Source organism: Mytilus galloprovincialis, chromosome 6 (genome assembly GCF_965363235.1).
Source record: "Mytilus galloprovincialis chromosome 6, xbMytGall1.hap1.1, whole genome shotgun sequence".
Lineage (NCBI taxonomy): Eukaryota > Metazoa > Mollusca > Bivalvia > Mytilida > Mytilidae > Mytilus > Mytilus galloprovincialis.
The window spans coordinates 97,102,038-97,116,397 of record NC_134843.1 but is presented as its reverse complement, the minus strand read 5'-3'; the positions used below and the strand labels follow the sequence as shown (position 1 = coordinate 97,116,397).

At 32.6% G+C, this 14,360-nt stretch overlaps 1 protein-coding gene across 2 annotated transcripts in view; it reads left to right on the top strand.

The window, feature by feature from the left end:
- Window positions 1–720: 720 nt before the first annotated feature.
- The window catches only part of LOC143080863 (uncharacterized), a 33,158-nt gene continuing 19,518 nt past the window's right edge, over window positions 721–14,360 (top strand). Inside the window, exons 1-4 of one of the 2 annotated variants that reach the window (XM_076256964.1) lie at window positions 721–769; window positions 3,686–3,764; window positions 6,552–10,016; window positions 12,782–12,979. In XM_076256964.1, coding sequence (XP_076113079.1) covers window positions 3,726–3,764; window positions 6,552–10,016; window positions 12,782–12,979 — 3,702 coding nt within the window. In that variant the 5' untranslated portion in view covers window positions 721–769; window positions 3,686–3,725. Of the gene's footprint in view, window positions 770–956; window positions 1,066–3,685; window positions 3,765–6,551; window positions 10,017–12,781; window positions 12,980–14,360 lie in introns of those variants that run through there. The other variant, XM_076256963.1, reaches the window with a different exon arrangement.

Here is a 14,360-nt window from a genome sequence, read left to right as displayed (position 1 = left end):
TTTAGTCTCTAGGAAAACTTGTAAGATTTCCATTGCTATTTTAGCTAAATAGGTGCAATTGGGGTACTCGTTGCAATTTGGGTACAGTGACGTTACCAGGGTTATAATTTTGGTATGACCACATCTAATTCATTTACACAGGACTCATGAGTCAGGTACTTAAAATGGAAACAGTATAAAGATCAAAGGACTTTTGAAATCAAAGAAATTTGAAACCATTACAGTTTGGTTACAATGATGAAAACTCTGAGTTAATTGTATAAAGATGGAATAGGAAATGAATGGCGGATAATTTTTCAAACTTGATTATTTTTTTAGGTAATAGTCAAATTCACATTAGACAAACCGGATCTTTCAAGGTTCAGTTTTGAGCATAGGATTTGTTTTAAAATGACTTCAAATTTATTTCAATGATATTTGAAATACACTGTAGAATAAATGGTGCATGATGATGTTTAAGATACAAATGTAATTTTATAATTTTGTGTAAAGTCAAGGTCATCTAGAAAGTTAACTTTTCTACCAAATAAACCAGAACAGATTGAAACATTTAATTTTAAAATATTTTTTATTTTATTTAAGTCTACAAAAGTCTTCTTTGTCAATAATATGTTGCTTCAAGATCAATCCATATATCTTTCCAATGAGTTTAATTCTCATTTCTGCACATCCTGGCATTTAAATTTTTTAAGCCTGATGTAATACTGATTTCCTGGGACTTGAACTTCACAATATCAATAGCTGTTGATGATATCAGTGTTTAACACAGGTATTATATTTATTACTTTTTCAAAGATAGATACATTTTCAAAAACTAATTTTATGAAGACTACTTTGAATTTTAAATCGTAGAAACAATTCAGGTACTTTATTACTATTATATATTACTTCCTGAATTCTTAACTTTACGTAGGTAGAAAAAAAACTAGAAATTACTAGTTCTTTCTTTATGTTTATTTTCTCACTGTGATATCATGCCAAAAAAAAGGAGCTTTTCATTTGAGTCTACTCCTGGATCACACTGCTTAAAGGGGCACTAGCTACGAGATATATAAAAAAACTAAAGTAAGATTTTTTTTTGTTCAATCAATGATGAAAGTGAAATAGTGAAATAATAATTTGCTTTTAGCAGCCAAAATGGTTCAATTTTGTCAAATTAAGGAAAGAAACATTGATAATTACTCATTCACTTGCAAGTGAATTAGTCGACCTCATTAAATCCGTATTCATGTGAACTTCAATTTAACCCCTTGCTAGAGATTGACAACGCATGCATTGTACGTGTACTGGTTATTTAAAGAAAAAGAATGTCAACAATGAAAGTGAAACTACGGTAAATCATTTGAATACTGATTCGATCCATATAAAATCATTCTTATATGGTTAAAACAATGAGAAACATATATTTTTAATCTATGAAATAAACTCAAACAGACCTAAAAAAAATTCCAATTGCACTATTGGTTTAATGTATTCATATCTTCATTCATGTTTACATCGCTTATATGGTCATCTGAGGTCAAATGGATAGTTAATTAGATGGCGTCTGGACTAAAATACACACGAAACGAACCTATATATTATCTACCCCATGCTCTGTAAACTGTTTATTTTAGACTTTTGATAGTTTGGATAAATGTTTTACACTATTATAAATCAAATATGAGAATTTGAGTCAAATCGGTGACCACGAATTTGACAACTAGTGCCCCTTTAAGGTCATGTTACAGTAAATGAGTGATGTCACAGATTTTTTTTGCATACATAAATAGAATAATGATTCTAAACTTAAATAAGATTAAAAAGATATATAATTGTTTAAGTTCTATGAAATGAATATTCTTTAAACAGATTGCACATTTGTATGGAATACCTGAGACTACTATAACACATAGTAGTCTCAGGGAATACACATACAATGGGAGAATATGATATCATACATAAGATTGATTTATTCATTTCTCTAAACAAATTTATAGATTTTTTCTAAGAATTGCTTTGTTGTCGATTGATATATTATACTTCCTTTTAAATGATAAATACTAATTATAGGATCAGGTCCATTGTTTGTAAGATATGTGATCAATCTATATTTATAAATGTATTCATTGGAAAAAGCATCTCAAATTATTTAGCATGACTTAACTATTTTACAACAAATGATATGCTTATACTTTTTTTTTTTACAAATAACAGAGAACCAACAAATCTTTACAGCCGATTGCATTGAATGTGTATGTAAAGGAAATATCTTTGGTTAGCTTGCTTGCTAGCTGAACCGTGAAGTCATTATTAGATTAGAAAAACTACCCTCCTTTAAGAGAAGACTAGTCCAACAGATAACCAATTTATCTGTCTGTAGGACTACCCTTCTTCGAATAATGACTTCACGGTTCAGCTAACAAGCAAGCTAATCAAAGATATTATCTTTACCTACACACTCAATGCAATCGGCTGTAATACAATATATAGATTCCCTAAAGTGAATCCCCTGGATATCATATGGCCTTCAACAATGAGCAAAGCCCATACCGCATAGTCAGCTATAAGGCCCCGATATGACAATGTAAAACAATTCAAAAGAGAAAACTCACAGCCTTATTTTTGTACACTGTTGTAACTACAACACATGAGGGATTGCTGCAGTCATTTAATGAGATCAATGGGAAGTTTTGTTATTATTTTTTCACAAAAGAATTTCACTTTGTAAATATTTTTTTATTCCCTGTGTTAACTGATATAATTGAAATAGATATTTTAGCTGGCACTAACATATTCATTTTTCTGAATTATTTATTGATTGGTTATAGTGGAATGAGAATTTAAAGATAATTTATTAAACCATTTTTGTTTGATTTTGCCAACACACTATACAGTGTTCATTGATTTAAAGAATTTTTAATACGTTTTACATAAATATAGACAAATAAAACAGGGTTTTTTTTTGCAGTGGGGACAATTATGCCATTTGATGGTATAAATGTACTAACTTATCAAAAACAATCTAGTACAATATCTTGAAAATTTCAAAAATAATTCTATTTAAATAAATGCTGTTGCCAATGACTTTAAACTTCAACCATAAAATTGAATTTATCCAATCAAAACAGATATCAAGTGGCCTTGACCCCATTTTTATGGTTCAGTGATCAATGTGTTATTGCTCAGTTATAATCTCTAACATTGTTGTATACATATCTGTCTGATATATAGTTCCATGAGACGAAGAAAGCAGTTTCTTCATGCATGTTAAAGTTTTGTTTCTTGTTGGTAAATATCGTAAGTAATAGGTCAACTATGATTGGTTAAGAAAATCAGAAAGGGGCACCTGATCTCATGATCAAGTTTTATTTTACTGTATATTAAGTTTTCTTGATCAATATAGTTGTCAAAGTATATAAACATATAAGTTAAAGGAAAATGAAGCAGAAATGAAACTTATAAGAAAACAAATGTAAATAATAAGAAAACAAATGTAAATAATATATACCTATGTAAAATTAAAATTGAGAATGGAAATAGGGAATGTGTCAAAGAGACAACAACCTGACCAAAGAGCAGACAACAGCTGAAGGCCACCAATGGGTCTTCAATGCAGCGAGAAACTTCCACACTTATCTCTTTGAAATGAAAGAAGTTGCATGGAGTAAAAACTGAAAACTGAATTTGATAGTTTTAATTTCAGGAAATATTAGATGTGACACTATTTGAGTGTTCTTGTTGACATGAACAGAGACATTGATGACACAATCACATCATCAGAGGTAAGCACAGTCTGTTTGGTAACCAAGGCTACAAACAATTGAAAAACAATATTCAATATTATCAGATTTTTCTAAAATCTACCTCTGACTTAAAGAGAATATGTAATTGTATGTTATTTGATGAAGATGTTTCAAAGTGACAGTATTAGAAATAATTAGGTCGATCAGGTCTTACACTGAATTGTGTATTGTTCTAAAATAGCATTGCATGTTGATTTTGACTTAAAAGTTGAGGTTTTGTTGGGAGTAACTGAGTCAGTGTTTGTTCATATATGATATTATATGTATATCTTTAATGGTTAATATCCACTAAATTTGAACTTTGATAGATTTCATTTGCAATCATATCATTTCCTTTTTTCTACAGGAATTTATTGCATTTTGAAAATTTTGGAAATAGATGAATATTTGTATAGAAAGCACATAAAATCAGTGAAAAACATTCTTAAAATTATCTATGTATTAAGGATTAGAAATTTGATGATTGTAAGATAATTTATGAACTTTGTCTATGTTATGTCCTTCTTCTGCAATGGGTACATATTTTGAAAGAATTCAAACTTTGATATTTCAGTAAATATAAGAGGTAAAGGCATAATTTTTTTTCAATTTTCAAATATAAATTAACGAGCCAAGATTGTATGCAAAATATTACCAAAATTTGTGACATAGCCCATTTACTGTTCCTTGACCTTTAAAAAGTTAAAAAAGTTGACCTTAGATTTTTCAGTTGGTTTTGTTGAGTTTGTATGTCATCTGTAAGGGAATAATGGTCATTGATTGATTTCAAGTATTTAACAATAAATTGTTAATGTCACATCTGTTAAACTTTAAATATACAATGTACTTTTCTGTTACATATTTTGATTTTTTTCCTGTTTAAAATTGAAATTGAAAAATTGCTGAATTTTTCTTTTCCATTTTTTAATTTTAGTTAGCCTCAACCAAATGTTATGAAACTTACACACAATGCTTATAACCACAAAATACAGATCAAGTTTGAATTTTGGTGGTGTCACTTTAACCATTCTGGAGTAATGCCTCTTTACAAATGGAAAAATTGCTGAATTTTTCTATTCTGTTCTTTAACTTAAGTTTGACTCAACCAAATGTTATGAAACTTATATTCAATTATACTTATTACCACAAAACTCAGAGCATGGACAAATTTTGGTAGCCTCATTTTACCATTCTTGAGTTATGTTCCTATATAACATTATATGATACACAAGCAGGGTATCATCTGTGTCCCATGGACAAATTCTCTTTTTATTTTATATAAATTTACACTTAAAAGTAATATTATTCTTGTAAATAATTTAGATTAGTACATTATCTTGGTTGATGAATCATTCGGAATTGAATTTAAGGATAAAACATTTAAGAAAACAACAAAATTAGCATTACATGATATTGAAGAATTGAATGCTTCTTTTTGGAAATTTATTTGGGTGTATAAGCATTGACCAAAGTACATTTTGTATGAAGCGCAGAAGCACTTAATTCTAAAAATGCCTGCACAGTCAATGCTTTTACAACTCAAAAAATTACTTAAAGAAGCTGACTGGAATTTAGGGTGATTTCATAAATGTTAGTGCTGCTACCTGACACTTATGTATTATGTCGTTAACCAATATAGCTAGATTTGAATAAACACGATCTATACATAACGCATTTATCTACTTTACACAATATTTTATGGTGCCATGACCAAGAACAGAAGCATTCAATACTTATACATTGTAATTACATTTTTTTCCTCGGATCATGAAAACAGATTTCTATCAAGTTTTTCTTTTATTAAACTGTGCACTTTATTGTAAATTCTTGCGTCATCATGAATGTTACATTTTATTTTGATATGAATGTTAATATTAAATGACACGAAATTGCTATTAGCCAATTAAAATAACGTATCATAATGAAACCTATATGTAATGTTATTATGGAGCCATGAACTGTTGTTTTTGTTAAAAATGTGAACCCAATAGAGAACAATTATTCAATAGTCGTTAGTTACTTTACTTAAGGCTGGTTCAGTTTGATTTTTGTTGTTTTCACTTTGACAATTTCAGATTAATGATACTTGACTGTTTGAAAAGTAAATAATGCTATGGCTTTCTGATAATAAACTAAGAACCCCTTTTTGAAAATAATTGAAATTAAAGTGAATGTTTTGGACTACTATAATAATTAAACAAACTCACGATTTCTACGTTGTTGCAGGCAGGAGTATCTGTGATCTTATATCACATCTAGTTTTACAGTTTATTTGCTATATAATTCTTCCAAATTAAATTGTAAAATATCTATATTTACATCATGGATATATGTGCCTTACTCTAAAGGTACCCAAAACAAATTAACTTTATGTCTGCAACATATGAGAAAATTAATTATAATATTATTATCTGTATGTTTCAAAAATAGTTATGGCAACACCAAAGATAGTAAATTAACTTGGTATGTCCTAATTACAGAAATATATTATTCAACAGTTAATTTTATCATGTGCATACACACACATTCAATATTATCATAGTAAAGGGAATAGATTTATAGCGTGGGAATAATGATGTAGAAAACTTACATTTTATACTTTGTTATTTGATGCTTTGATTTCACTCATATTTACTACAACTTATTAGTAGAAGTTACAAATTATTGTAGCATACTCTTATGTAACAGCATATTATACATACATTTTAATTTGTATTGTAACATATTCCTACATAACAATATAACACATACATGTAAATTGTATTTTAAAAAAATATTGTATTTCAGACAACACATTGGGAAACCACATCAGATCAGAATTTGCTGCCATTGGAAACTGATAAGAAAGTCAAATTAAAAGGTCAAACATGTAAAGAAAATGGAGGCATTGGTGAAGATGATGACAAAATAAAATTCAATTCTAGGAATGGAGGTCAGGAGTTCATACCTTCACAATGTGACCAAAACCAGGACCATAATTTGACAGAATTAATAAATGATGAACAGACAATAAGTAAAAATTGTAAACAGAATGGAAAAAATGCTGAGGAAACCATTTACAGTAAAGCAGGTAACAGCACTAATGTCAATGAGGCAATAACCGGAATTGATGCACAACTGGCAGGCAATAGCACTAACCTCCAAAAGGCAGATAACAGCACTAATGTCCAACAGGCATGTAATATCACTGATGTTAGACAGGCAGGAAACAGTACTGATGTCAAACAGCCAGAAACCAGCACTGATGTCAAACAGCCAGAAACCAGCACTGATGTCAAACAGCCGGAAAACAGCAATGATGTCCAACAGGCTCATAACAACACAGATGCCCAACAGGCAATAACTGGAATTGATTCCCAACAGGCATGTATCAGTACTGATGCCCAACAGGCAATAACTGGAATTGATGTTCAACCGGCAGATATAAGTATTGATGTCCAACAGGCATGTTACAATAATGATCTCCACCAGACAGAAAACAGCAATGATGTCAAACAGGAAAAAAACAGTGCTGATGTCCAACTGGCAGATAACAGCAATGATGTCAAACAGGAAGAAAAATGCATTGATGTCAACAAGAAAGATAACAGCACTGATGTCAAAGAGACAATAACTGGAATGGATGTCCAACAGGCAAGTAGCCGCACTGATCTCCAAATGGCAGGTACCTGCACTGATGTTAAACAGGCAGATAACAGTACTGATGTTCAACAGGCAATAACAGGAATTGATGTTAAACAGGCGGGTAAAAGCACTAATGTCCAACAGCCAGAAACCAGCACTGATGGCAAACAGCCAGAAACCAGCACTGACGTCAAAGAGCCAAAAACCAGCACTGATGTCAAACAGCCAGAAACCAGCATTGATGTCAAACAGCCAAAAACCAGCACTGATGTAAAAGAGCCAGAAACCAGCACTGATGTCAAAGAGCCAGAAACCAGCGCTGATGTCAAACAGCCAGAAACCAGCACTGATGTCAAACAGCCAGAAACCAGCACTGATGTCCAACAGGCAAATAAACAAGCAGGTAATATTCAACAACAATTATGTCAAAGTCAAAACATTCAACAACAACAAAATGATGGCAAAGACCTTCAACTAAAACCAATTATCAACATTGCTATTCAGTCAAGTAACAACCAATATGAACCAAGTAATGCCCTTGACATCCAGGAACAGTTGGTCAATGATAACAGCATTCAACAACAACTGATTGATAACTCTTATATCCAACCACAACAAAGTGACAACAATTATACCAAACAGCAAAGGATCGAAAACAGTAACGCCAAACAAAAGCCAATTGGCAACAATGACATTCTGGCACAATCAAGTTACATCAGTAACACCATACCTCAATCAAATGACCAATTGGACTACCAACAACATTCAGGGGACAACACTAACAACCAACAACTACCAAATGATAAAAATAACACTAAAAAACAATCAAATGATAAAAATTGCACCCCACAACAACCAAGAGATGAAAGTATTGCCAAGCAACAGCCAAATGAGCAACCATGTGATACGAAGAACAACCAACAACAGTGCCATACCAGTGGACATCCATGTGATATTGAGAACAACAAAGCCACCCAACAACAGTTACTTACAAGTGAACAACCATGTGATGACCCGAACATCAAAACACAGCCATGTACCAATGAGCAAATATGTGATGCTCAGAACTACCAACAACAGTGCCATACCAGTGAAAATCCATGTGATAATGAGAACAACAAAGCCAACCAACAACCGTTACTTACAAGTGAACAACCATATAATGAACAGATCATCAAAACACAATGCCATACTAATAAGCAAACATGTGATGTTAAAAACAACCAACAACAGTGCCATACCAATGAAAAACCATATGATATTATGAGAAACAAACCCCAGTTTGATACCAGTGAACAACCATTTGATCCCCAGAACAACCTACAACAGTGCCATATCACTAAGCAACCATATGAAGCCAAGACCAGCCAACAACAGTGCCATACAACTGAACAACCATTTGATGCCAATAATATTAAAGCTCAGTGCCATACCAAAGAGCAAACATCTGATACAAAGGGTAACCAACATCAGTGTTTTGCAAGAAAGCAAAAAAGTGATACAATTAAGGACAATCAACAATTAAGACCAACCAGTGAGCCAGAAATTGACAAGAAGAACAGCCAACTACAATGTTATCCAAAGGAACATCTGGTTGACAGCAAGGATAGCATGGAACAAATTGCTTCGACTCAAAAAAACAACACACTTTTAGGTAAACCAAATACAGAGGTGAAGGACAACTTAAATTCAGCAAAAACTGTGGAACATCAAGTAGAGGATCCAATTCAAAAAGATATCAAAACCATTGAAGAATATTATAACAGCAGTCAAGAGCTACCTATTGATCTATCAGATCCAAATAAAAAGTCCAATAGTCACAATGGAATTCTGTTAGCACCTGCACAAGTGAAAAAGCAAAATGAGAGCATGGTATCCCCAATACATAGTCATACCAAAAGTTCTTGTGGCAAGATGCAACTATCTAAGGATCAGCAAAGTTACTTGAAGAATAGTATTTATCATTCTACAATAAAAGATGGTCTACAGTCAACTACCATTCCTAATAGTAAAAAAGGTGACAATACTATACACATTCCTAAGAGAAAACCTCATAGAAACAGACAGAAAGTTTGTGATATCAGAGACATGCAGGAGTTATATAAGACATATCAACAGGAAGATACCACCAACTTCCATTTACAAGGCAAGGATGTCCAATATCTACATTCAATCAATGAACAATTTGGAAAAATACAAGAAAACCAACCACAGAAAACTTCTGTTGCAGATTATCATGTGATGAGACAATTAAGTCATCCAACTAAACAGGAAGTTGTCATGAATACTGAATATGGCGGAAGCAGTAGTCAGCAGAGGGACAGTAATTCAGAGAATAAACTTATGTTACCGGTAGTTACATATCAGCGTCAACAAAGCGAAAATTCAGAAAATAGTCTTCACATCATCATGGATCAGAATATTGGTATTGAACTAAGTGAAAGTACAAGTTCAGAACATGAACTTCAGATTGCCACAGATCATAGTGAAATTGAAAAGCTAGCTTTTCCTGTCAAACTGGAGATTGATGAACAGGTCACAAATGAATCTGAGACAGAACTTCTGACCAATCAACAAAGTGAACATGGCACAGAGGGTAGCATTCAGGATGACATTGGTCACAAAGAGGTTAGTGTTGATATATAAATGAATTAGTCAAGTGAACCAAGATGTTCTTGCAGTACACTACAAACTTGCTCTATTAAGCTGGATAGATAAACAATTGGGACTGTCAGAGTCTGTCTCAAAACCTCATTAATCCAAACTACTAAAGGACAACAGCATCCTGGTTATGACAAGAACATTATTTCTTCAGCATAATTATAAATAATTGTCTTGTCTTTACAAGGATGTTTTTGCTTTTTATTGTATAAAACTTGGTCAAAATTATCATGCAGTAGTACAAAAAGTCGTGAAACAGAAATAAATCAGTTTGAAAAAAAGAAGAATCTTGTGATTTCTTAAAACCTTTTCTGCTTTTTGAATTTTTATACAACCGCAAAAATTGAAAAATTTTTGGTTGTATGTTGGTATCACGTTGGCGTCGTCGTCGTCCGTCAGCATCCGAAGACTTTTGGTTTTTGCACTATAACTTTAGTACAAGTTAATAGAAATCTATGAAATTTAAACACAAGGTTTACAACCAGAAAAGGAAGGTTGGGATCGATTTTGAAAGTTTTGGTCCCAACAGTTTGGGAATAAGGGGCCAAAAAGGGCCCAAATAAGCATTTTCTTGGTTTTCCCACATTAACTTTAGTATAAGTCAATAGAAATCAATGAAATTTAAACACAAGGTTTATGAACACAAAAGGAAGGTTGGGATTGATTTTGGGAGTTGAGGTCCCAACAGTTTAGGAATAAGGGGCCAAAAAGGGGCCCAAATAAGCATTTTTCTTGGTTTTTTCGCACCATAACTTAAGTATAAGTAAATAGAAATCTATGAAATTTAAACACAAGGTTTATGACCATAAAAAGAAGGTTGGGATTGATTTTGAAAGTTTTGGTCCCAACAGTTTAGGAATAAGGGGCCCAAAGGGTCCAAAATTGAACTAAGTTTGATTTTAACAAAAATTGAAATCTTGGGGTTCTTTGATATGCTAAATCTAAACATGTACTTAGATTTTTGTCGAGCCTGCAACTTTTGTTGCAGAAAGCTCGACATAGGGATAGTGATCCGGCGGCGGCGTTTGCTAACTTCTTAAAAGGTTTATATTTTGGAAGGTGAAAGACCTGGATGCTTCATACTTTGTATATAGATGCCTCATGTTACGAAGTTTCTGTTAGTCACATGTCCAATGTCCTTGACCTCATTTTCATGGTTCAGTGACCACTTGAAAAAAAAGTTCAAAATTTTTGTAATGTTGAATTCTCTCTTATTATAAGTAATAGGATAACTATATTTGGTATGTGCGTACCTTGCAAGGTCCTCATGCCCGTCAGACAGTTTTCACTTGACCTCGACCTCATTTCATGGATCAGTGAACAAGGTTAAGTTTTGGTGGTCAAGTCCATATCTCAGATACTATAAGTAATAGGGCTAGTGTATTTGGTGTATGGAAGGACTGGAAGGTGTACATGTCCAACTGGCAGGTGTCATCTGACCTTGACCTCATTTTCATGGTTCAGTGGTTATAGTTAAGTTTTTGTGTTTTGGTCTGTTTTTCTCATACTTTATGCAATAGGTCTACTATATTTGTTGTATGGTATGGTTGTAAGGTGTACATGTCTAGCAGGCAGATGTCATCTGACCTTGACCTCATTTTCATGGTTCAGTGGTCAAAGTTAAGTTTTTAAGTTTTGGTCTTTTTATCTTATATTATATGCCAATGGTCAACTATATTTGGTGTATGGAAATATATTATGATCTATATGTCAGTCCTGCAGGTTTTATTTGACCATGACCTCAATTGCACGGTTCATTGCACAGTGTTAAGTTTTTGTGTTTTGGTCTATTTTTCTTAAACTATAAGTAATAGGTCAACTATATTTGTTGTATGGAAGCTTTGTTAGCTGTACATGTCTGCCTGGCATGGTTCATCTGACCTTGACCTCATTTTCATGGTTCATTGGTCTTTGTTTAGCTATCTTGGTTAATGTTAAGTTTATGTGACAGTTGTAATCAAGCTTTATACTTAGGACTATCAACATGATATCAATGATTAGTAAAGAAGGCGAGACATTTCAGTGTGTGCACTCTTGTTGATTATTGGCCCATTTTTCAAGTTGGTCCATATTGGGGTCCAAAATTAAAGTTTGTTTGATTTCAACAAAAATTGAATTCTTGGGGTTTTTTGATATGCTGAATCTAAACATGTACTTAGATTTTTTTTTATGGGCCCAGTTTTCATGTTGGTCCAAATCATGGTCCAAAATTAAACTTTGTTTGATATCAACAAAAATTGAATCCTTGTGGTTCTTTGAAATGCTGAATCTAACCATGTATTTAGATTTTGGATATTGGACCATAATAGGTAATGTCCAATTTAAAATTTAAAATTTTTAAGTTTAAGTTCTAACTTCTTAGACCACATTCATTATGTGTCAGAAACCTGTGTTGTGTCAACTATTTAATTTCAATCCAAATTCAAAGCTGTATCAAGCTTGAATGTTGTGTACAAACTTGCCCCAATGTTCAGGGTTCAAACTCTGCGGTTGTATAAAGCTGCGCCCTGTGGAGCATCTGGTTGATTTACCTTTACGTTACTTTTAGTCATGCTTATTCAGTCACTTTCGGTGTATACTAGAATTTAGTCAAGTTGCAAATAATCCCCTGTTTTAATTCTGGCAGTAATATTATAAAAACAAAGTAAACATTTTTGAACTTATTTATTTGCCAGATGTAGTCATTGTATGATTCAGATTTGTCAAAATATATATTTTTGTTTATTTTTCAGAATAAAAGTATTTTATTTGTTTGTAACACCTGTTTGAGAGAGAAGATGACCACAGCTACCTTTCCTAATGGTCAAACACTAGCTAAGCATGCCATTCTAGTACACCATCCTCTACCTAACTTGACCGGACCATATTTCCAGTTCACATGTCACACGGAACACTTCAACTACTATTGCATTCCAGTTGTACAGGAAAAAGTAAGTTTTAACATGTAATGTACTCTTGGGTTATCATAAACATACTGCCTTTAGTTAAAGGTGTTATAATTGAGAAGTAGAGTCAGAGTGGATATCAATTGAGTCTTGAAAGATTTTAAAAAATATCTGATTTGTCCTGAGTTATGGGACTTCAACCATCAAATTTAATGTCATGTTTATGCCTAACCTTCAATAGTAGGTGTATATTGTTTACTGGTAAGTGTGTCCATCTGTCTGCTCGTCTATCCTGTATTTAATGCCATGTTTATGCCTTACCTACAGTAGTATATTGTTTACTGGTAAGTGTGTCCATCTGTCTGCTCGTCTATCCTGTATCAGTTGAAAAGAAATTTGTTACCTTAATTTACTATGAAGTTATGGTCACATTAAATGAAAACTTTGTACATATGTTTATAATTATGTAAACTTTTGTTTATATGCTAAATTGAGGCTTTACCAAAATTTCAATGTTCAAAGAATTTGCTTGGAGATAAAATACTGTGGATTCATTTTTTTTCGTGGGTACCAATTTTCGTGGATTGCATAAAATCTGTTTTTTCGTGGATATGTGATTTCGTGGTTTTGACAAAGTCTTCATACAACCTAATAGAAAATATGGTAGTTCATTGAACATCTAAATTCGTGGTTAACCTCTACCCACGAAAACCACGAAAATTGATATCCAACGAATAATAATGAATCCACAGTAGAATGTTGAGAAGGTATATAATCAGAAGATAGTCAAATAACTCAGTAGAAGAACTTGCAATAGGATATGCTTAGCTTTGAATATGACTGTTGAAAGTCACATATGGTAACTCTAGATCTTGATTGCCAAACCTGAAAATTATAAATCCAACTCGAGCCTAAACCCACTTGTCCTAAGTACGGTACCTAATGTTCAGTGGTTGTTGCTTGTTTATATGGTTCATAAGTGTTTCTTGTTTCTCATTGTCTTGCCTTGACAGAGTCAAAAAGTGAGACATAGGTACAAAAATGTATGCTGTTTCTGGCGGCGGCAGCAGCAGCATCTACAATGTTTTAGTTTGTTATTAGGTCTATATTTTGGGGAAGCACAAGTGCTAGGTCAATCATATTTTGTAAACAGTTGTATAAGCTTTGACACAATTCATTGCCATGGAGATTACTTGGCCCTGCCCCCTAAGGCATGGTCTATTGACTTTGAAACATTTGCTTATTTTACATGTATTAGTTTGTGATTAGATCAGTTTATTATGAACTGTTAAAAGTCCCATAATTCTAGGACAGCAAGCCAGATTTTTTTTAAAATCAAAGCAAACCTGAACTCCTCAATCCCAATAATATTTTAAAGTTTGTAGAAATTGTATTCAAGCATACGAAAGCAAGCGTGCATATAAAT